This window comes from Coregonus clupeaformis, chromosome 24 (assembly GCF_020615455.1).
Source record: "Coregonus clupeaformis isolate EN_2021a chromosome 24, ASM2061545v1, whole genome shotgun sequence".
In the NCBI taxonomy this organism is placed as follows: domain Eukaryota; kingdom Metazoa; phylum Chordata; class Actinopteri; order Salmoniformes; family Salmonidae; genus Coregonus; species Coregonus clupeaformis.
The window spans coordinates 17,025,595-17,049,197 of NC_059215.1; the positions used below are offsets into that span (position 1 = coordinate 17,025,595).

A 23,603-nucleotide genomic window follows, 5' to 3' on the forward strand; every position below is an offset into this window, starting at 1 on the left:
TGTGTGTGTTGTGGTAATGAGTGGTACCCACCGGTCACAGTAATGACACTGCAGCAGCAGCTCCTCCTCCATGAAGTTCTCCCTGCAGACAGGGCAGGTGACCAGGCTGGCACAGGGGCCACAGTGGGTATAGTTGTTCTGCCACTCGCAGTGGAACCCCGGGCTGCTGGCACCACACTGCATACAGGACACACACCTAAACACGGCACAGACAACCAATTCATGAATCAAACAATCATAAAAGGAAATTTTTTTTGTTTAAAAGGGGCGTATAAGTACATTTGATTGACAACAGCAAAAAGGCCAATGAGCCATCAGGTTAAAGTACGTTAGCTATCAGACCAAGTCAACATTTTTGTGAAATCCAGAGATGGGAGAGGATGTTATGGACAGAGTGAGGCAGAGGACTGAACTTTCAAGTTTAGCAGCAGGACTTTTATGCATATCATGCAGATTCCCCATTTGAGTTCCTTTACATCTGAACCTTTTCAGACCCAAAATGACTGAACAGGGAGTGTCATGGATGGTGAGAGTTGGCTGCTGTCTCAAACAGGTCTCTCTCGTAAAAATAGATTTCATTTTTCAATGAGAATAACCTGCATAAATAAAAGTTAAATGAATTAAAGAGTTTTACCATTTGCACTTCCACCCGCCCTTGGGTACAGTGTGTAGGGGTGGGTCCAGGCAGTATGTGTGGTAGCTAACGTCACAATCGTCACAGAGTAGCAGGCGGGCCGGGTCCGAGGCCTTGCCACACACCTCACACACGATACATTCCAGACAACGCCAGCCCTTACGCAGCATCATCTTGGTCATCTGCAGGAGGAAGGAGAAGAGGCATACCGTGGAAAATCTAAAAGAGATTTACATGTTTAATTCCTGAAAATGTCATCAACATGAAGCCAGAGGTAGGTGTGTTGTAACTCTTGAACCCTTGTTTTTGATTTCTTTATAGTGGCCTATTTTAAAGCATCTTTGGGTACGCAAAAGGCACTATAATAATTCAATGTTTTATAATTAGGAAGACTATCAGTAGCTAAGGCATCTGCTTAAATAAGAGCTAAAGAATAAAGAGGTTGATGCTTACTTTGCTGTTTACACAGTATGGATGGTAACATTGGGCACACTGAGCACACGCCAGAAGCTGCCCCTCCACACCCTTCCCAAAACTGCCACACACCACACACATGTCCTGAGAGCGAGAGAAGAAAAACCTGTCAGCTTGTGCTACAGCAAAGATCCTTAAATGTCTAAGACTATCTGACATGGTAAATGCCACAGGGTAACTGGAAAATGTCAAACTGAAAAGCATGAATCCATTACCTGAAGCAGGACAAATTTATCAGTGTTAGAGAAGAGCACCACTGTGTTCTGCATAGCCTCATCTTCCTCCCCCTCCTCCTCCTCTTTACTCAGTCCAGTGTCTGCTGCAGTCATGCTCAGCTGGGGAAAGGAACAGTGGTGTAAAGTACTTAATTAGTTTTTTGGGGTATCTGTACTTTACTATTTATATTTTTGACAACTTTTACTTCACTACATTCCTTTAGAAAACAATGTAGTTTTTACTCCATACAATTTCCCTGACACCCAAAAGTACTCGTTACATTTCGAATGCTTAGCAGGACAAGAATTCACGCACTTATCAAGAGAACATCCCTGGTCATCCCTACTGCCTCTGATCTGGCAGACTCACTAAACACAAATGCTTTGTTTGTAAAATATTTCTCCATGTCGGAGTGTGCCCCTGGCTATCCGTAAAAAATATAGAAAATCGTGCAGTCTGATTTGCTTAATATAAGGATTGTGAAATGATTTATACTTTTACTTTTGATACATAAGTATATTTAAAACCAAATACTTAGACTTTTACTCAAGTAGTATTTTACTGGGTAACTTTCACTTTTACTTGAGTCATTTTGTATTAAAAGGCATCTTTACTTTTACTCAAGTATGACAATGGTGTAGTTTTTCCACCACTGGAAAGGTATTATACATAGAATGTATCACACTCTGCTACAGTCAAGTTCTAATCAAGTGGTTTGTGTTGAATTAACTTTAGACAGAGACGAAGTTCCAAACATTTAAGATCTCTGTGATAAATTGCTGCTGTGGTTTGTATCTATTGTAAAGATCAATGTCAACATTTGATGACATAATCCAATGAGTGAGTGAGTGGGTAAATGAATGGATGGATGAAAGTGTTTGAATGTCTGAATGTTTCTGTATCGTCGGTCAGTTCAACTCACCAGGAACGCGTCGATGCAGGAGGCCATGGCTTTGAGGCGGTTCCTACCGCCACGGCCCCGTCCACCGCCGCCACCACCACGAGGCCGCCGCTTCCCCGGGAAACTGCTGCTGCCCCGCCCCTGAAAAGACCAACACCAACCATGCCAGTACCTCACATACTGTAAACCACTGAATCTAGCCATCGGCCAACACATAACACAGAAACGTTTGCAGAGTCAGTTTTGGAAGCTCATTATCATTGCGAAATGGGCCTCTGCTCTACGGCAGAGTTAGACTTTGGAATGAGTGTTAATGGTCTATGACTTGTTACTGGACCTTACCTGTTTGACCCTGGAGCGTCCCGGTGAGCCTCTCCTCTTCTTCTCCCAGTCTGGTTTGAGGGGGTCAAAGGGCAGCGAATCGTCTGTCTCAGTGAGCAGAGAGTCGGAACGCGAGCGTTCGGTGGGTATGAGGCTGAGCTCCATCGAGAGCTGTGCATCGGGCTCTGCCTCCCCTTCAGCCGGGGAGCCCAGGAAGCCAGAGCTGCTCTCGTCCCCGTGACTCGGATGGCTCTGATTGGACATCTCATCCAGGAGGAGCTGATCAGGCTTCCTCTGCTCCTGGGGCTCCTGCTTGATCTTGACCCTTCTGTGATGACTATGATGACCCTCTCCGTCTGCCTCCTTCCCCTGCTCCTCCTGTTCTCCAAACTCATCCTCCACCTCGGAGTGAGTCCCCCTGTCCTCCATGTCCACAGTAGAAGGAGCAGCCTCCTGTGTGTCGGCATGTGGAGCAGGAGGAGACACTGAGCGCTCCTGCTTTAGGTTCTTTGCAGCTTCCTCCTTTAGCCCCGCCTCATCTGTGTCCATGGAAACAGGCTCCACCTCTTGCGTGGAGATGGGAGGGGCTGGTGACTCTGGAGAGGTGGTAGACACGCCCTCACCGCTTCTCTTCTCCTCCAGTTTGGTCTGCTGCTGTGTTGAGGGTTTGACCTCCTCTTCCTGTTTCTCCACATTCTCCTCCATTCTGTGCACAGGGCCCAGGTCTACTACTGCTGCCGGCTCTGGCCACTGTGGCGGTTGCTGTTCTGGTGACTCCGGAGACTCAAGGACAGGGACAGGGCTGACCCGGGGTTGAGGTGGCGGGCTAGGAGCCTTCTCTGGCCTCTCTTCCACAACAACCACAGGTAAACTAGAAGCCTCCTGTTGTTCTGTTGTTTCACATTTTTCTGTAACCTCAGCCTGGACCATGGGCTGTTCTGCAGGGACTTCCAGCTGAGGCCCCTCTCCCATGGTGCTCTCCACTACCCCTGTTGTTTCTACCACGTCGGCCTCCGTCCCTGTTGAAAAGACAAAGTCAGCTTCATCACACAACTAACACCATACACTCAGATTCTATACTCTTCTTTAGTGCATCACATAAATTACATTAGAGTGAGGATGGCTTAGATAAGATAAACGTGGGTAGACAATCATTTTGCTCTTTCAGAGATGGAGCAAACAGTCAACTCTACACTTCTATCAAGGTCTGTAGACCATTTTATCAAGCACAAAAAAAACAAAAAAAACAGTCCAGTCAACGTACCCAGCTCCATGGGCACCTCCTCGTCCGTCTTGGTCTCCGTCTGTCCCACGGTCATCTTGGACACGTTCGTCTGTCCTTCTATCGTCACATCAGACCCGTCTGTCTCTGTAGTCTGCATTTCCACCAAGTCTGTCTGTGTGACAGGGTCTGCCGGAGGCTCTCTGTCTCGGCAGAGCAAACAGATACACTTTTCCTCAGGTGGCTCTGACATAGAGGAGCATTCACTGTGAACCCACCTAGGGAGATGACAGAGGATTGGTCAAGAATAGATGAATGAGAGCAGGTCAAATGCTACATAAATAGTGGTAGTTATCAATGTCTACTGTTGCTCTTAAGGCAGGTGTCTAGGCCAGGTCACTGTAAAATACAGTGTGACAACTTGATAAAAAATGTTTTATATTGTTTTTGATTGACTGACTGATTTATTAACTTGCCAATGTATTCATTCTGAGGCAGTAGACATACCTGAGGCAGCTGCTGCAGCGCGGCAGCATGACAGGTGGCTCCGAGGATTTGCTGCAGACGCCACACATAGAGCTGCGGGTACGTTGGCAGCCCTCACACACGGCATAGTTGTCAAACCACTGGGTTGAGCCAGGCAGCGTCGGACCGTGAGCACCACAGTCCGTACACACCCGACACCTCTGAGTTGAGGGATACATGGGGGAAATTAAAGAGGTTATTCACAGGAAACTGCTACATTTTCAGAATGTATCACGTATTAGAAAAGGTTCAATTTCCGCATACCCTTACTTTAATTTACAGAAGTAATTGTCATAAACATTTCCTTTGAAAACCTCAACAACAACAAAAAAACTAATAACATTAACAGTAAGACATGGTCAACATATGGCCATGGACCTCAATTATAGTGCATCATTATCCTCCTTTCCTAACAGAGGAGACTATGGCAGGAGTAGCTATCGTCAGTGGAGGTGAGACATGTTCTTACTCTGCACTTCCATGTGTCGGAGGGAAGAGAGTCCATGGCTGGCTGGAGACAGAAGGTGTGGTAGCCCTTATCACATGCATCACACACTAACATCATCGAGTCCTCCCCCGGTTGCCTGGAAAATTATAGAAAACTATGATTTTACCCTCTAGAGTCAACCTATTAAATGACAGCTACATGCCTTGCTTCTAAGACCTAATAGACTTTGACAACTGCCCAGAGTTTTTTTTCCTGATAATGTCACATGATCAGGGAAACCCCTGCCCCTACTGATTGGAAGCACGTGGTAGATGGGCATGGTAGATAGTGTTCAGGAACAGCGCTTCAGTCTCCCAAAGGACACGTCAATTCAGTGAACAATTTTTTTTTTTTTTATTAAGTAAAAAAAGAGAGCGTTTCCCCCATTTTAAACAAAAATATTGCAAAGAAAAGTAAAATGTGAGATTGGGCAGCAAAGAGACATTCACCTGCATGTCTGGCACACTTTACACTCTGGGCACTGCCATCCTGATCTCTGTATGGGCGTGGCGCTGATCTCCAGACAGGCGGCGTGGTAGTGCTGCCCACAGCCTGTACAGAACAGCAGGTTCAGCAGCTCCCCCGCAGAATCACAGACCGCACACCGCGCCTCCTCACCCGCTGGAGGACAGACAAACCATAGTTAGCAAACCAAACGACCAAGTCATCACACAAACCACAGAGGACACACACCTCAGTTACAAAGCATAACCTAATGATCGAGTTGGGGTTTTGACCTCAACTTGATTGGGAGGTGTCCTTACCCATCTCCTCAGCCTTGTCCATGTGCTCTGGACAGAGGAGAGCCAGCTGCTTCATGGACTGGAAGGAGCCGCTGGCAGCAGAGCAGGGGAAGTGGTAGAACCGTGAGCAGCCCTCAGCATGGCACCGGATGGTAGCACCCAGACGCTTGCAATATTCACACAGCTAAAAGGAAGGTTCAAAGACAAGGTTACGGGTGAGAGACAGTGCCAGTAGGAAGAATTTCAGAACTCCACAATTGAAATTAATAAAAATTCTTAACTATTATTTCCAGATGGTGTATGTTTTTCTTTTTCTACAAATGTCAGAACTGTACCACTCAAGGGTGCCTACATGTTTATTCCAAGAACAATCGTCAAATTGTGACTTCAGAGTTTGCAAAGATGTAAATCAGAGGTGTCATTTGTTTAACCTACCCGCTGTGTCCCTGAGATGACGGCCTTGTCCACATTCTCCAGCTCCTCCTCAGCCTCCTCCGCCTGCTTCACTCCCTCTGACCACACCGCACACCAGTGATGCACGCAGCAGCCCCCTGTTCACCACAACACACAATTAGACACTTCTCATCTGAATGGTCCCTCGCTTCTGATCAGGGATTATATATATTCTGGATTAATCAATTTGCTTTAAAACAAAACAAAACTGAGAGATGAAATTTACATTTACATTTTAGTCATTTAGCAGACGCTCTTATCCAGAGCGACTTACAGTTAGTGAGTGCATACATTTTCATACTGGCCCCCCGTGGGAAACGAACCCACAACCCTGGCGTTGCAAGCGCCATGCTCTACCAACTGAGCTACAGGGATTTGATCTAAAACAAATGCCTAGAGAATTTCGATTAAACACTTTCTAATATGGTTTTGGGATACGTTTACTGTGCAGAGTGCACAATGTGTATAATATCCACGATGGGCATAATGTATTTTAATGTAACCTTTATTTTACCAGGTAGTCCCATTGAGGTCAAAATACCTCTTTCTCAAAGGAGACCTGACCAAGAAGGCAGCTCAAATAAAAAAACGAAATCAAAATGTGATGAGATGTTTGAAATCCCACCTGTGTCATCGAAGAGTGCTGCCAGACAGGATGCGTCGGAGTCTGAGAATCCGATGGAAGACAGGTCATCGTTCCCGGGCCCTGGCAGTGAGGAAGCGGAAGGCTCCAGGGCGGGCCGGGAGGAAAATGGCCCAAAATGTCGGAGTTCCCGTTGTCCGTGGAGGCTGCGCTCCACACAGTTACATAGAGCACAGGCCCTCACGCTGCTCTCCCTGTGCAGATAGACAGAGGCTCAGTTTTAGACAGACAGCACGCAGGTAAATGGATCCCAAAAAGGTATAATGTGTGTAAAATGACTTAAGCACTCACTTCAAACTTCAATTCTATTCCATATTATACTCCTCCAACATGACCAAACACAAAAAATATAAACCCAGCTAAGATTATTTGGGAGTACACATCTGACTGCATGTCTCCCATGTAATGCTGGGCAGTGCACTACAGCCCTCATGAGCTGAGGATATTCAGCAACTCTTGGCAGCACAGTGGGAGTTTGCTTGAAAAATCAATATTTTGTGGCGAATGTCATACGGGTGTGACTTGTTAACATATAGGTATTGCCAGTAAATGTCATTTGAAATGTTGACTAAGAAATCTCTATTTTTTCTAGCACATCTCAAAAATGCCTTCATTAAGGTATCTGAGAAGGGACATACACATCTGTGCTGGCAGCAACAGTTTCAGACGAGTCCTCTGCAGCCGGAAGGGCCTCTGACTCCCCCTCTGAGGGGACTGGCTGCTCCATAGGGGTGCTGTCATCAGCTGGGAGAGGAATCAACATTACATTAGTCGACATGTTTTAGGACTTACCAATTTAACCTTTATTTGTCTTCAATTTTAAAGAACATTCCTATAAGCTACCGTATGAAAATCCATACAACAAAAATAAAGAAATTTGCAACATAATTTAATTATGTTATGTTATAGTGAAAAATGTGTGTAGTTGAAAATTATTATAACTTGCAACAACTACTTTTTTTCCTGACACCACAGCAGGTATGTTATTGTACCTTTCGGTTCAGAGTCATTTTCTTCGCAGTTTGATTTCTGCTCGTCCATCCCCTCTCCTGATACTGATCTCCTTGACAGAGGCCTGAAACATAAACAAAGTCGCCGAATAATATAAGAGGTAAGGCACATGATTATTTATCAAAAGTAACAATAAACATTAAATATACACATTATTTATCACCTAGTCTAACGCGGGAAAAATCAACAACTACCGGTAGTCACATTTATGCTATCTGACGGTCAATCTCAAAATCCAGCGAGGCTCCATTTCCTTTTGTGCCCGGCAAAAGCCCGATTTTTCACATTGCTGCAGTATAACAGCTAGATTGAAATAGATAGCCGACGTCAGCTAGCTGATTTGGCAAACGTTAGCTTATAACCTCAGACGTGACAAATTCACAATAACTGTATAAATAATAAATATAGCTAGCTAGTAGGAAGCTTATTTAATACAAACCTTTAGCTATTTGCATGGGACACTAAATGCATCATTTTGATACACGTAATCCATTAACCGCGATCCAATCTAGCTGAATGAATATGGCTGTTTGTCCTCAATTTAGTTGAAACCACTAGCTAACGTTAGCTAGCTACGTCGTTAACTGATAGCATTCTTGCTAACAAAGTAGCTCGCTAACGTTACTCGGGATTTGCAAACTCTGCATGAAAATAGCGTGTCAGTGACTAGCTAACTAAATATATAATACATGTTTGAAGACATTTAAATCTTTGTTTTGCCAGCAATGCATAATCCAAACCCGCACAAGTCATGTATGAAAAATAACAAAATGTAGGAACTGAAATGTTGTTTTCTTTAAATAAAACAACCCTAAACCGAGATACACAAAGAAAATACAACTTCCGTGTACATTACTTCCTGTTGCAACTGTCAATATCGTGCTGAAACCATACCACTGTGCAGCATAGTTCCGACTAAATTATACGGACTAAAGGTACATAAAAAATATATACAATTGTATGAGTAATCGATTTGTGATATGTTAACCATGAAAACTACATTTCCAAGTATGTAGCAATATGACAGATTTAGTGAGAGTTGAAACCAGTTCTAGCCACACAACCTTCAGTAAAAACTCATAAAAGCATTGAGCCTATGCCACCTACTCCAGTAATGGCTGCAGCCCGAATGAGCCCAACAACAGTTTTAGTCCAAAATGAAAGTTTGCCTGACGTTTTCAAAGTGGTCTTATGTTAGATGGTCCACACTATTTTTATTGTACAGCTATGCCTTAACACCAAAATGAATGAAAAACGGGATTGGATGAGAGTTGAGAATACAATATTTGTCCTAACCTTCTCTACTGTGAAGTGTGAAACACTAGCTAACAACAAATAAAATGTACCTCACCTCCACCTAATGATGTAATGTAGTGCACAATGGGTAGCCACATGAGGTGTTACTTTGGAGTATCCCATTCAACAAATGGTTCACCAAATTGGGCCTTGTAACAGAAACTCCCAAATCCCAGTGTTATAGGCTACCTGTGTTTACAGCAAGCCATGGTTATTTACTTGTGTAACAATATCGCTCTGTTCCAATGCAGCTGGTTGTGTTCAGATCACAATTTGCACATCTTCTTGCCATGAAAATGAGAAACATGCGATTTACAAATCAACATGCAAAGTAGGCACATAGCTAGTAGCTATTTGATTCAAACTGTGCGATTGAAATAACTCAGAATATCATTTATGTGTTTGGGGGACTGGTCCATATTCCCTACACGGAAGAGAAACTATTACAATGTTCTACTCCTACCTAATACACAGCACAAGAAAACGTATCTTGTATTGTGACCTATGGAAAGGGTAGCCATGTAACTAGCTAGTAGTTAGCCATTATGTAACCAAACCCAATAATTAGCTAGAATCTATCAGCGATCACTATGATGATTACTGTAAACTCAGACCACATAACTGAAAGCCACTGACAACACACATATAATTTGAGAACTCCACTTGATAGCTAGCTTGCTCAAATCAATGCATGTGTCCAAAACGGCAACTTCAAAACCTAAAAAGCTTGTTGGAATTAACCGTTCAGTAAACTAGCTAGCGAAGTTACATGCTAGTTAGCTAGCTAACTAGGAAACAAGATAGTTAGCTAGTTAGGTCGCCTGCCAACTATGGCACTCACACAGTTGGCTAGCTACGCGGTTGAAATAATAAGGGTGGTCAGTTTTGCTAAACATGTAGCTTACATTTACGTTAGCTAACGTCAATTCTATGAATTCGTTAGCGAATGCCATAGCTAGTCGGAGTTGCTAGCTAACGTGTAGTTAGCCATCCTTATCAACTAACTTAACGTTAGCTAGCTACAACCTAGCTAGCATTAAAGGTCAGGGAAATTGATTCGTCAAATAAGTTCGTTAGTGATGTTATTCAACCAAATGACTCACCTTACAATGTGATGGTTGTGTCCTCATACATCCAAACAATCCATAGTTGTATCAATCTACACAGTTAAATGGTTGATGCTTGCCTCATTTTACTTAGCGGGCTAGCTGGAGAAGGAGGTGAGTGGGGGAAGTGCACGGGGTTGGCAGGCTGGATAACTAGCGTAGCTAGCCAGCCAGCCACGGAGCTGGAGAGGCAGAGTTGATGGCCAGTTGCTAACACGCCGTGAAAATAGTTAAACAAAAAGCAATGGTCGACGAGTATAAAATTGTAGCCAATCCTCCAGAAAAATTCACGATGGATATCCCAATGTCCCGAAACACAGGGGGATGTTTAGGAGTTGATGCTAACTAAATTAGGTAGTTAGCTAGCTTCTCTGCAGTTTACTGGTTCGGAGATTGCAGTAAGTTGCCATCCGATATTCGACCCAAAATTGGGTAATATCTCAATTTATTAACGTTAAACTTTCAGGCAATATTTGAAACAATGTTTTCAACACCTCAAGTCTTGAACTTTAGCGAGCTATTCCTGTCCGGATCACCACCACGAGTGTGTCATTGTGTATGTTCCGTCAAGAGGCTAACTAGCAAGCTAATAACAACAACATTTCTCATGTCTGCAATGGAGGATTTTGTACGCGCTAGTTAACAAGTTCAGCTCAAAGCCAACAAGCTAGCTAACTTTTTCAGGGTTAGAACATTTCATTGGATGGCATATTCTGATTTTACAATGAACGTCGGTGTGTGGCAGGTAGCAAACAATGTGTTTTAACTTTAAGAGTGTAGGACGAGATTTTGGAAGTCATTTTTTACACCATACGTCAGATCATCACACTGAGCCCAATGCAAATTAATAAACAAGACAAAACTGACTGGTCAATGTCCATGCACGTTGTGGTAAGTGTATAGAAGAGCACATTAAACAATAATGGAATATGATTGGCTTTGGATGCCTCTGTTGTATGTTAGATTTTAGGAGGATACTTTGGCTATCTTATTACATTTGAGAGGTTATGGTATTTATTGCTATAATTGCCTCTGTCTCTCACACATACTCAGATTCAATTCTACTTCTCCTATTGAACAGGTAGGCTTCTTGCCTTGAATGACCCCTTCACTCTTCCCAGAGTCCAAGTATGCTACTTTCCCATTCTATAGCACTGGCTCATAATGGCCTGCAGCCAGACCAGTCGCCAGACCTCAGTCTTAAGGGGGGCATATGAAATGCATGGGAGGGCAGGGCACAATTATTATTAGCCTACAGTACGTATATTTAATAATAAATTCTCTCAAGTGGGGGGGCACAAGCATTTTGGGGGGCGGGCCCGGCCCCCTATGGTCCGCCCATAGCGACGGGTGTGCCTGCAGCTCCATGGTGACTCCTGTCTCCTGGCCATGCACTACCATGCCCTTATCAGAGAACATGGCAACATGTCCCGCTGATCTTGCATGTTTTTCAGAGGAATCAATCAACCTCTTTCTGCCCACATCCATCCTGTTCCTAGTACAGTTTAGTTCCTAGTAGGATCAGGTGCTCTCTCACTTTGGTCTACACCACTGCAACTCCCTCTTGACTATCATTTACCTGCTTGTACCAACAGTGTCGTCACCCCATCCAGAATTCTTCTTCTAGCAATTTAGTTATTGTTCAACTTAGGCCTAGTTCTAGGTAGGATATTAGGCATCCCTGATTCCTCTTTTTTGGATGTGTGCATTAATGCTTGGATCAAATTCAAGGCCCTGATGCTATATCATGATCTACACACACTCATACATAACATTTCATACTTCTGTATGCTGGATTTCTGTGGATAAGAGTATCCATTAGTTGAGCAAAAAATATGCATATCAACAATGCAATGTTGCACAATGTTTTGCAACATTGTACGCAATAAACATGTCTCAGCATTCACTCCTGAGTCCTGACTTGTCACATGCAGGACCGAAACATGTACGTGTCTCACAACCGTTCACCATACTGAATTTGACCCAGATTTTTAATTGATGAAAACATGTCTGTCCACATTGAATCAACTAACCATAAATGGTTGGTTGTGCTGGTTTGGTTTTCATAACGAAATAGGTGCTTAAGACACTGGTTGCCCTGACAGGATTACCCAACTCCCATTCAGCTTTAGCAGGATTGGATTGGATTTTTGAGGGCCGGGACTTGTCGGGATTCTGTGACAATCTGTGACACTGTGCTGTGATTGGTCAAAGATGGTAAAAGGTTTGTGGTATTATGTTGTTGGGCTTCTCCCATTGGTCTGATTTGATTGAGTGTGTGCATTCCCATCTGCCCCTTCTATCTCAAGGATAATCCCCTGGATGGAATACCTCCACATCTGTGAGCTGTCTACTACACAACGCTAACTGGAACAATGACATTCAGTTTGTTTCCTTTTTTTATTTTTATGTATTTGATTTTGTACACATTTCAACTCCCCACTTTTACTCTGCTCCTCTCCAATGGGCCTGATGATCCTATTCTGCACACAACACTGGCCAGGTTCAATGTAGTCTTTGAATGATTTCCAAAACATGATGCTGAAAGAATATGGTATTGTCTTTCTCTCTCAACAATTAGGCTATTCCTTCTTCTAGACTAGGTCCATATTAATTAGAGTGCACCTATTGAGTATCCAGAATGAGGCTACCATGGGAAGATGGAGAATTTACCTGGACTGGATAACTCATTGCTATGCATTAAATTACTACATTTGTATGTACATTTGTATGTTAGTAATAGTATCAATAAAGTGTTGTTAGTTACTGTTGTAATTACTGCATTATTACACAGGCAGGTATAAGAGCAATAGCTGCAAAGACCCAAAAGTAGATATAATCCACAAGTATGATGTCAGGTCCTCCACAAGGGGGTGTATAACCTCGTATTACACATCACAGGATGTCCACACTGGGTAAATCTACGTGTGCGTACGTGTGTGTGCACGCTGTGAGGATAAAGGAGCTGAGAGGAGAACGTTTCAAGATAAATCAATGTGACAAAACAGAGACAACAAGGGATGGTTCCTTTAGGTTAATACCAGAAAGTTAGTGGCAATGACAGAAAAGGTCTCCTTAATACATAACCCACAACTCACCGATATAACAATCACCATTAACAATGGTCCTCTGTAGCTCAGCTGGTAGAGCACGGCGCTTGTAACGCCAAGGTAGTGGGTTCGATCCCCGGGACCACCCATACACAAAAATGTATGCACGCATGACTGTAAGTCGCTTTGGATAAAAGCGTCTGCTAAATGGCATATTATTATTATTATATTATAACAAGCTATGTTGCACATACACTTGTGAAATACTTGGAGAATCAGAGCGTAGAGATTCCATTGCTCAGGAGCCGGGATGGAGAATATGATTAAGATAAACACAGAGAGATATGGCAGCAAGGGAGAATATTAAGTCTGGGTTTCTTATTAACTACTGTAGACTGGGCCACCAGTTCTACTGGATGTCTGAGGTTTAACCCTCTCTGCTACAGTACACATGCACCAAGAAGGTCGTGCCAGGTTTCTCAAGTTTTTCATGTAGTCTTTTTGGTATTTTATTAGTATCCCCATTAGCTGTTGCGAAAGCAGCTGCTACTCTTCCTGTGGTCCACACAAAACATGAAACATGACATAATACAGAAGATGAATAGACAAGAACAGCACAAGCAGAGAACTACATCAATTAAACATCTTCTAACATCTTCTATTCTGTAAATGTAATTTGCAAACCCAAACCCTAGGAGAGACAGAAAGATTTAACGGAGAGAATCTACATGTAAAACAGGAACACAAGCAGGGTTGACCTTACACAATAATGCATGATTATTTGTTTAATTACACTTTTAAAAGACAACATAACAAATGAGGCCTTAGTTATAGTAATTACAATAAATTGCTACATTTATATATTATGATTCAGAAGGTACAAAAATAAAGCTTTTATTGTTTCTGGCACATACTCATATTTCCTCATTGTTTTAGAATAATAAAGCCTATAGGAAACCCACATTGTATGTTGGCTTATACTGTAGATGTTATCTAAATAAGATACATATACAATGGATTCTTGACAATGCACATGCTGATTCCGTTACTATGGCGAGTCCATTCATCTCTCAGGAATGAACTTGTATAAAAGCCTTCTAAAACACATTATCTTTGAAGACAGTCCGATTCTACATGCACCCGACCCAACCGTCAACACATTTACTGAATGGAAAAGAGGAGATACAATATTAATACATTACAATGCAATTACCGGTGAGTAAGATGCAAATATACCCTTTCGGGATGCATAAGGTTTAAAATTGTAGTAAAAGACAGGGCAGAAGAAAAAATAGGAGCATTAGTGGAAATGTAACAGTCCAGTAGCAATTATCAGTAGGACACTGGAAATGTAACAGTACAGTAGCAATTATCAGTAGGACACTGTGGAAATGTAACAGTACAGTATCAATTATCAGTAGGACACTGTGGAAATGTAACAGTACAGTAGCTATTATCAGTAGGACACTGGAAATGTAACAGTACAGTAGCAATTATCAGTAGGACACTGGAAATGTAACAGTACAGTAGCAATTATCAGTAGGACACTGTGGAAATGTAACAGTCCAGTAGCAATTATCAGTTGGACACTGGAAATGTAACAGTACAGTAGCAATTATCAGTTGGACACTGGAAATGTAACAGTACAGTAGCAATTATCAGTTGGACACTGGAAATGTAACAGTACAGTAGCAATTATCAGTTGGACACTGGAAATGTAACAGTACAGTAGCAATTATCAGTAGGACACTGTGGAAATGTAACAGTACAGTATCAACTATCAGTAGGACACTGTGGAAATATAACAGTACAGTAGCTATTATCAGTAGGACACTGGAAATGTAACAGTACAGTAGCAATTATCAGTTGGACACTGTGGAAATGTAACAGTACAGTAGCAATTATCAGTAGGACACTGTGGAAATGTAACAGTACAGTAGCAATTATCAGTAGGACACTGTGGAAATGTAACAGTACAGTAGCAATTATCAGTAGGACACTGTGGAAATGTAACAGTACAGTAGCAATTATCAGTTGGACACTGGAAATGTAACAGTACAGTAGCAATTATCAGTTGGACACTGGAAATGTAACAGTACAGTAGCAATTATCAGTTGGACACTGGAAATGTAACAGTACAGTAGCAATTATCAGTTGGACACTGTGGAAATGTAACAGTACAGTAGCAATTATCAGTAGGACACTGTGGAAATGTAACAGTCCAGTAGCAATTATCAGTTGGACACTGTGGAAATGTAACAGTACAGTAGCAATTATCAGTAGGACACTGTGGAAATGTAACAGTACAGTAGCAATTATCAGTAGGACACTGTGGAAATGTAACAGTACAGTAGCAATTATCAGTTGGACACTGTGGAAATGTAACAGTCCAGTAGCAATTATCAGTTGGACACTGTGGAAATGTAAGAGTACAGTAGAAATTATCAGTAGTATACAGGCACCAGAGTTGAACCTATAGTGCCTTTAACCTAATGATGAAATGTCTTAGGGTCTAGAAAGAACTGTCCAAGCCTGTGTAACAGCCTAGCATACCAGTGTACACTCAAAACCTTTTCTTGCACAGAGTCACAGTGTCCTCCCTCAATGTCTCTGTTTATGGGTACAGCAGCCCAACTGCTTTGTCTGTCTGAAGTATTTGTATTCATGTACACGCCTGGGCTTCTGAGTGTCTGATTCACACAAACTCTCAGGCTCTTCTGTTGAGTGTTACAGTGAGTGGGCGTCTTCGTGTGCTCTCTCTCTGCCTCTGTGACCTGCGCTCCCAGTGTGCCCTCCCCCCAAACCAGCTGGGTGAATGACAGCAGCAGTCTCAGAGGCCCAAACGCCCAGTGTGCCAGTCTATGGTCCTCTATAAGTGCATAGCTGGATGCCAGCACCCCACCCACAAACAGAGTGCCGTGTTCTGTAAGGGGTGCGTATACACCCATCCCTTCCTCCTGCGATACAGATGAGATCCTGGATGGTTGTACTCGGCCGTCCGCTCCATGGATGAGTACATAGTCCCCCGGTTTGGCTCTACTGGCAAACTGAGCCTGGTACTCACTGTGGTGGAGTTTGTATTGGGGGGCAAGGAAGACCAGGTGGTGGGGAGTGAGGGCTAGGCGGCGGCCATCTTTTGTGGCCAGGACCAGGAAAGTGGACCTGCTCTCATGGTCTTGGTGTAGGAATAGAAGGACGCGGCTGAGGACGATGTGTCCTGACCCGGACAGGGCCAACACTCTGTCTCCAGGCTCCAGGGAGGCCAGGGTCTTCTGTTCCCCTCCGGCCAGGGTCACCCGGGCCCAGCCTGGGAAACAGCCCCCCTTCTCCACCGTCACTGAGTGATCTGAGGGGGCAATCAATAGAGAAGGACCTACTGTAAGATGACTGAAACACTATATTTTCTTAATAACATTGATATGATATAATATGACATAAGTTATGCATGAATGTATGAAAATAATGACAGGAATAAATGTCAAATACATCCAAAGGCAAATCACTGGAAATAATGTATTTGTCATGTATTAAATATGCCAGTTAATATCCACTTGACTTACCAGCTTTGACGGAGCAATGCACATGGTACTTGGACTCATAGTACACAAAGTCGAAGCCAGCCTCCACAGCCAGCTGGGCTAGCATGCCATACTTGTCTGGGATGCGGTCTGACGTGGTGATGTCCACGGCCCGTCCCTCATAATGAAGAGAGTCAGGGGGGTGATGGCCATCCTCATCCCAGGCCTCTGTCACCCTCAGCTTCGTCCCAGGCCAGTGGTTCATCACCGCTATGGCTAGTTTGTTGAGGCAGTCTTTACAGCGCTGAGGGACAGGGAGAGAGGGGTGGAGAGACATTTCATTAATACAATATGATATGATACCATTCAATTCAACTATGCTGTCATAATGTATCTACTGTATGCCAATAGAGTCATTCATTTGCTCTCAATTAAATTAGCCCTCTTATTTTTATGAGAATTAATAGGCTATTGGCGAGTATTTTCAGCATTATAGGCGGGTCTGTCAATAGCAACTCCAGGACTATTGACGTGTATGAACCCCCTTAGAGCGGAGGTACCAGAGACTGTTTTAATCATTAATTAACGAGGGAAAAGGAACTGCTTGAGACAGAGAGTAGATATGAGCCTGCTGTCTACCTCACCCACAATGACTCTATATTCACTCACTCACAGTCTCATTCAACCCCTTGTAAATCAATACCAAATACCACAACACTACTGTAACTAACTGTATTCCTCCTATTATCCCCTCTAGGTTATTTGTCTCTAGCCTGGTCTCCCAAAATGTTTTGCAACAGAAACTGTTCTGGAACCAGGCTAATTTGTCTCTCCATTGACATCATCAAATGTTTCTCTTCTGTATTCAGAGCTACTAAAGGCCACTGCCACCCTCTCCAACCTTTCTCAAACAATCAGAACATAAGAACACAAAGCTGCTGTAGCCATTCTAGAACATTCCTTGGCCTTTTCTGCAGGGTGAGGGAATAATTAAGGCCATTCAGTGAGTCAGTGTCACCTCTTTGAGACATTTGATCAGAAATGTGAACCAGATATACACCCACTACTGGGCCGCAATGATACATACTGCATTATGTTTGAATGTCACAGGTAGGTAGGTAGCGGCAGGTAGCCTAGCGGTTAAGAGCATTGGGCCAGTAACCGAAAGGTCGCCGAAAGGTCACTGAGCCGACTAGGTGAAAAATCTGTCTGAGCCCTTGAGCAAGGCACTTAACCATAATTTCTCCTGTAAGTCACTCTGGATAAGAGTGTCTGCTAAATGACTAAAATGTATATGTAAAAAACGTAATATCACACAATAGCAGTTTCCAATACATATAATGTGCCATTTAGCAGTTTCCAATATCTCATGTCAGAGGCTAAATCTCTGTACTCTGGTTAATACAACGTAACACTCTCACATTAGGTAATAGGTTCACTGTACAGACCATCAAACTGAGTCAAACTTTTAAGAGGCTCTGAAGCATTGGCTCCTGAAAGTCCCAATTCCCAAGGAATTGGAACCATAGAGATGTATAGAGATAATTGAAATAACCAATTTTTGCATGGACATTGCCATTGATGGCTTCCACCATTTTAAAATAGTAAACTGGGTGGGGATTCCTATGGGTTGGGCGCGATCAGCCAATGATCAGAGCATTTTCTTCTTCAAATTGGTTTGCCTAGTTCGTTGATGGCTTTAAGCTATATGACCGCCATCTAGTGGCCACAATAAATTCATGACACACAAGATTAGGTTCAAGACTCCAGCACTGCAGGGGACAGTAAGTCACCAATATTAGCTTGTACTACTTTCAAATGGATGCTGTCACCGATGCCATAATGGCACAGATACAACGTTGCAATCTCTATACATCTCTATGGTTGGAACAGAGTTCGTTAACCATATTTCAGAGAGAGAGAGAGACTTGGCAGAGAGAGACGTAGCTAAGAGGCCAGGGCCAGGCTAAGTGAGAGGGCAGAGATACAAAGGGGAAGAATGCATGGGCATGCACTTGAGAATGTGGCAGCCAGAGTAAGAAAAGAATGAGGGACACAAAATAAACTGCCTACATTTTTCTCGCCATGCCATTGAAGAGAGGCGTTTCATTGTCATTGAACTACAATAGTCGTTTTTTTCCGACGGTGCCATTACTTCAGCAGGCGGGAATTTTGTATAGGCGACCCCTCGGAGTGTCCAAACCCTACACAAAGAATGTCTTTCACATCTGGCCAGAGAGAGGGGCACATGCACACATACTGTACACACACACACACACATACTAACGCAGACACACACACACATTGGTACATGCACGCATATACACACTGGTCCTCAGACTGGGCATCAGAAGGGCATACACACACTCAACCACATATTTCCATCACATACTCTACACTCCTTCAAAAACAGGAAAGAACACATACTCAACTCCAAGCATCACCACATGAGTAACCTGCATTTACATAAGAACATTTTTTGTTATGCTCAATTGTGAAGGATAGTCTTGATGTTACTAATGATGGTGAATTTTAAGAACCTTACAATTCGTTTGAAGATTACAGTAGGCCTATTGTATGTCTTAAATATCCCATGTCCAAGATCACACGCCTCTTGTATATCGATCGATTCTCACTTGACATCAGAAGTTGAGAATACCAGCCATTTGAGAGCAATAACAATACGTTTATTGTTCCACGGCCTCAACTCTAAATGCTAACATCACACTGTGACTTCCTTGATATTCTAAAGAGGTCAGATACGAGATATGAGAGAGGTCTGTGTTCCTGTGCTGCTGTGCCTGTGTCGCAACTCCTCAACTCCTGATCATATTTGAATGGTCATATGTAGGGTATAAAAATTATTGGAACTTTCAATAAATTCCCTGGTTTTCCCTAAATCCCTGTTGGAGGATTCCCGGAATCAGGAGAGAATAAGCAGGAAATCCAGAATCTCCAACCAGGATTTCTGAATGACCAGGTATTGTATTGAAAGTTCCTGGAATTTTGCAACCCTAGTCACATGGCATACCTGACTCTAATGTACACTATGCAAGGTTACCTGCCTGGCCTCACCTACGAATCCCTCCTTGTATGCACACACAGAGCAGTATAACCAGAGGAATCGTTTTATTACCAAGCAACAAAGACTTTGGTTAAAGATTAAGAGGAAATGATCACCGTGAGTTGGAACACATTCACCCAGAGAGTCATATTAAATTACATCCTGATCCCCCCATCTTATAAAGAAGGAGGGGGGAATATTAGACACCTGGGACAGAATTATTTGATTAAATAAGAAGTTCACACAAAAAGAGTTCAGCCAGAGACTGTAAACTGTCCATTACTGAAGTATCTATGGTTTAGAACCTTGTAACTATCCAGCCCACTATTTATTTGATTCCCTTTTATGAAATAACAAAATAGGAAATGCAGGGAAAGTGATCAATGAATCAACATCAGTTTATCAAGTTGGAGTTGTGGATTGGAGTTCCTGATAATGAATCCTGAAAATGTCACAAGGAAAGAACACATCCTCAGATCCTCAAAAAATTCTACAGCTGCACCATCGAGAGCATCCTGACTGGTTGCATCACCGCCTGGTATGGCAACTGCTTGGCCTCTGACCGCAAGGCACTACAGAGGGTAGTGCGTACGGCCCAGTACATCACTGGGGCCAAGCTTCCTGCCATCCAGGACCTCTATACCAGGCGGTGTCAGAGGAAGGCCCTCAAAATTGTCAAAGACTCCAGCCACCCTAGTCATAGACTGTTCTCTCTGCTACCGCACGGCAAGCGGTACCGGAGTGCCAAGTCTAGGTCCAAAAGACTTCTCAACAGCTTCTACCCCCAAGCCATAAGACTCCTGAACAGCTAATCATGGCTACCCGGACTATTTGCACTGCCCCCCCCACCCCATCCTTTTTACGCTGCTGCTACTCTGTTAAGTATTTATGCATAGTCACTTTAACTCTACCCACATGTACATATTACCTCAACTACCTCAACTAGCCGGTGCCCCCGCACATTGACTCTGCAACGGTACCCCCCTGTATATATAGCCTCCCTACTGTCACTTTATTTTACTGTATATATAGCCTCCCTACTGTCACTTTATTTTACTTCTGCTCTTTTTTTCCTCAACACTTTTTTTGTTGTTGTTTTATTCTTACTTTTTTTGTTTAAAATAAATGCACTGTTGGTTAAGGGCTGTAAGTAAGCATTTCACTGTAATGTCTGCACCTGTTGTATTCGGCGCAGGTGACCAATAAAATTTGATTTGATTTGATTTGACAATAGTTATAAAAAAATCTGTATGCCACTACCTGCTGTAGTTCATCAATCATCCAGCAGAGGGATTCCCCTTATGAGCTGCAACAGAGAACCCGTTTCCCCGCACTGAAAGAGTATCCTCCTATCGGCCTGTCTAATACTAACTACATTACTGTACCACACAGTCATGAGTGACCAGTGACTTAAAAGGGTAAATGGAAAGGGCACCAAGTGAGTCGATGGGACCTTGACGTTGTCACACAGTAAATGTCATACAAAATCAAACTTAAACCTGGAGATAATTGAACTTGATTAACCATTACAAACACTGTCTGACCCAGTCTCTCAACTAGTCTTACCTTGGTCATGAAGCGGTCAGCAAGGGTTTTCTCCTCATCTTTGAAGATAATATCAGTGTTGTAGTTACACACCAGTTCATTAAAGCGTTCTGAGTTACGTGTGATCTTGCCCTCCACCCTCCCGCTGGCACCTAGGTTGTTCTCGGAAAGTTTGGGGAAGGAGGTCTTGTAAGGCATGGGGGTGAGTTTCCTGGGCCTAGGGCGGTTGCCATACCCAGGGCCTGGCCCGCACCCCTGGACCAGGGAGCTCCATGTGAAGATAGCGAGCAGGCCAAGCCGTGCCAGGCTTTCCCACCAGGAGGACACCTTCATTGGGAAGAGTTCTGGGTCCCTGGTATCAGTGACCCACCGTGCCCACTGAGCAAGCCCCGTCTCCAGCACTTGATGGCATTTGAATGATGGTGGTCAAATTTAGGTGGTGGTCCATTCCAGATCATGAGTTGTAAAGGAGTTATAATGTTTCTATAGAGCAAGGTTGGCCATTATGGATCAGAATCCACACTGGAAGTACAGGGACGCCATTCTTCTGTAAAAATCCATCTTGACCCTTTAAAAGGAACTTCAGAGTTACTCTCTACTGAACTGTTATATCCTCTTGCTCATTTAGTTTAATGTTTTGTTGATTACTCCCCTAATAATTTATGACACTTGAAAACGATTTTTCCATTCCAGAATGTTTCAGATTTGTCATCCGTTATGCTGTTCACAATTAATGAAAAATAAATAGATGTCATCCTTATCAGTCTTTGGAGGTACTGGTACCTGTTGCCAAGCAGGTGTTTCTCGAGCTTCCAGTCGCCTACCTACCTACCGCCTCTCTCTCTCCAGTCCCCGGGCAGTTCAGCAATAAGCAAACCTGACGCGCACCTACCTCACTGTTGCGTCTCTGTAAAATATCTCCTCTGCGAATTCTCCTGATCGCATTCTCAGAATCTCATCCCATTCCTGCCTCCAGCAATGCGCCTGATACGTTTTGTTCGTCCACTTGTGTCTCGTGTCGTGTTGAAGCGCTCCTGCCCGCCGTGCTCCAGCCATTGGGTTCTTATAAGTGTCTGGACAAGATTGCCCTCCCTTCCTATGCACGCTCCCACCCAGACAGCACACGCCTCCACTTACGTTATTGCCGGACTTTATGTTGTTATACAGTAGGACTTGACCGGTCTTTTTCCCTCCCAAGAGGCAGAGGTGAAGATAACCGCATTAAATATTATGGTGATGTTGGTACATCTTATTACACACATACATTTGGAGAGGTCGACCAGGGGCGCTATTAACCTACTTGTTCGACAACAACACATTTAACACATACAACCATGGGATACAAAGGACTTATAAAAATAGGCATATGTTAGAGTTTATTGTTTAACCTAATAAAATATACTTTGTTACACATTTAACAGGTTGGTTAGAATTGAACTATCTGATATAGTTCCTACACAATAAACATCCTGATATCCCTCTGAACTTTGTATGCCCTTGTCCACAGATCATTCCTACTTGGAGGGATTCCCCACTACTGTTATTAGTTTATTAATAGATGAGAGGTGAAGAGGGTCCATGACAGAAAGGCTGTGTAAGAGCTTCCTGCTGAGTAAAGAGCCACTCCAGCCCTATCTGACACACACTGACACACACACACACACACACACACACACACTACTGTCTCTCTCTGACTTCCAGCTTTGCTTTCCTTTGTTTTCTGGAGACCCAGGTTGACACCATGACCCCTGACCCCCCCTGATCCCCCTCAACCCAGCGCACCCAATACCTCTTAGCTGGAAACACCCCACCGGCCACTGCTGGCTCTATCAACATATTATTTGTATTCGTCTCAGGACAATAGCTGGGATTTGAGAGAGTCATAAAAAGGGGAAAGATTATGTCACAATGAAAGGGGTAATTAAGAATATGTATCTCCAGGAGTCTGATGTTTCTTATCATTTATGGAGGCTCAAATAAACAGAGCGGTCAGAGGTAAACGTTTGTCATTATCCGATTCTTCTAGCTTCCTGGAAATCTCCTGAACACTGTCTGTTTGCCAGTGGATACATTACATTTTACATTTTAGTCATTTAGCAGACGCTCTTATCCAGAGCGACTTACAGTTAGTGAGTGCATACATTATTAAATTTTTCATACTGGCCCCCCGTGGGAATCGAACCCACAACCCTGGCGTTGCAAACGCCATGCTCTACCAACTGAGCTACATCCCTGCCGGCCATTCCCTCCCCTACCCTGGACGACGCTGGGCCAATTGTGCGCCGCCCCATGGGTCTCCCGGTCGCGGCCGGCTACGACAGAGCCTGGATTCGAACCAGGATCTCTAGTGGCACAGCCTTAGACCACTGCGCCACTCGGGAGGTTATACAATAT

The 23,603-nt window shown here is 43.4% G+C and overlaps 2 protein-coding genes across 2 annotated transcripts in view; both read right to left on the minus strand.

Moving 5' to 3' along the window:
* The window catches only part of LOC121537893 (histone-lysine N-methyltransferase 2D), a 43,017-nt gene extending 32,018 nt beyond the window's left edge, over window positions 1-10,999 (minus strand). The window contains exons 1-16 of the mRNA XM_045206812.1: window positions 10,030-10,999; window positions 7,612-7,694; window positions 7,258-7,363; window positions 6,602-6,813; window positions 5,959-6,074; window positions 5,545-5,707; window positions 5,230-5,401; window positions 4,763-4,877; window positions 4,276-4,454; window positions 3,811-4,046; window positions 2,568-3,565; window positions 2,247-2,366; window positions 1,324-1,443; window positions 1,088-1,192; window positions 635-816; window positions 32-196 (exon numbers count right to left, since the gene is read on the minus strand). Coding sequence (XP_045062747.1) covers window positions 32-196; window positions 635-816; window positions 1,088-1,192; window positions 1,324-1,443; window positions 2,247-2,366; window positions 2,568-3,565; window positions 3,811-4,046; window positions 4,276-4,454; window positions 4,763-4,877; window positions 5,230-5,401; window positions 5,545-5,707; window positions 5,959-6,074; window positions 6,602-6,813; window positions 7,258-7,363; window positions 7,612-7,660 — 3,038 coding nt within the window. The 5' untranslated portion in view covers window positions 7,661-7,694; window positions 10,030-10,999. The remainder of the gene's footprint in view (window positions 1-31; window positions 197-634; window positions 817-1,087; window positions 1,193-1,323; window positions 1,444-2,246; window positions 2,367-2,567; window positions 3,566-3,810; window positions 4,047-4,275; window positions 4,455-4,762; window positions 4,878-5,229; window positions 5,402-5,544; window positions 5,708-5,958; window positions 6,075-6,601; window positions 6,814-7,257; window positions 7,364-7,611; window positions 7,695-10,029) is intronic.
* Window positions 11,000-13,794: 2,795 nt separating this feature from the next.
* On the minus strand, window positions 13,795-22,224 carry LOC121537894 (indian hedgehog protein-like). Its single transcript, XM_041845537.1, has 3 exons — window positions 21,231-22,224; window positions 16,643-16,904; window positions 13,795-16,428 (listed from the first exon to the last, which is right to left on the minus strand). The coding sequence occupies exons 1-3, from the start codon at window positions 21,540-21,542 to the stop codon at window positions 15,572-15,574; spliced, it is 1,431 nt and encodes a 476-aa protein (XP_041701471.1). The 5' UTR covers window positions 21,543-22,224; the 3' UTR covers window positions 13,795-15,571.
* Window positions 22,225-23,603: the final 1,379 nt, after the last annotated feature.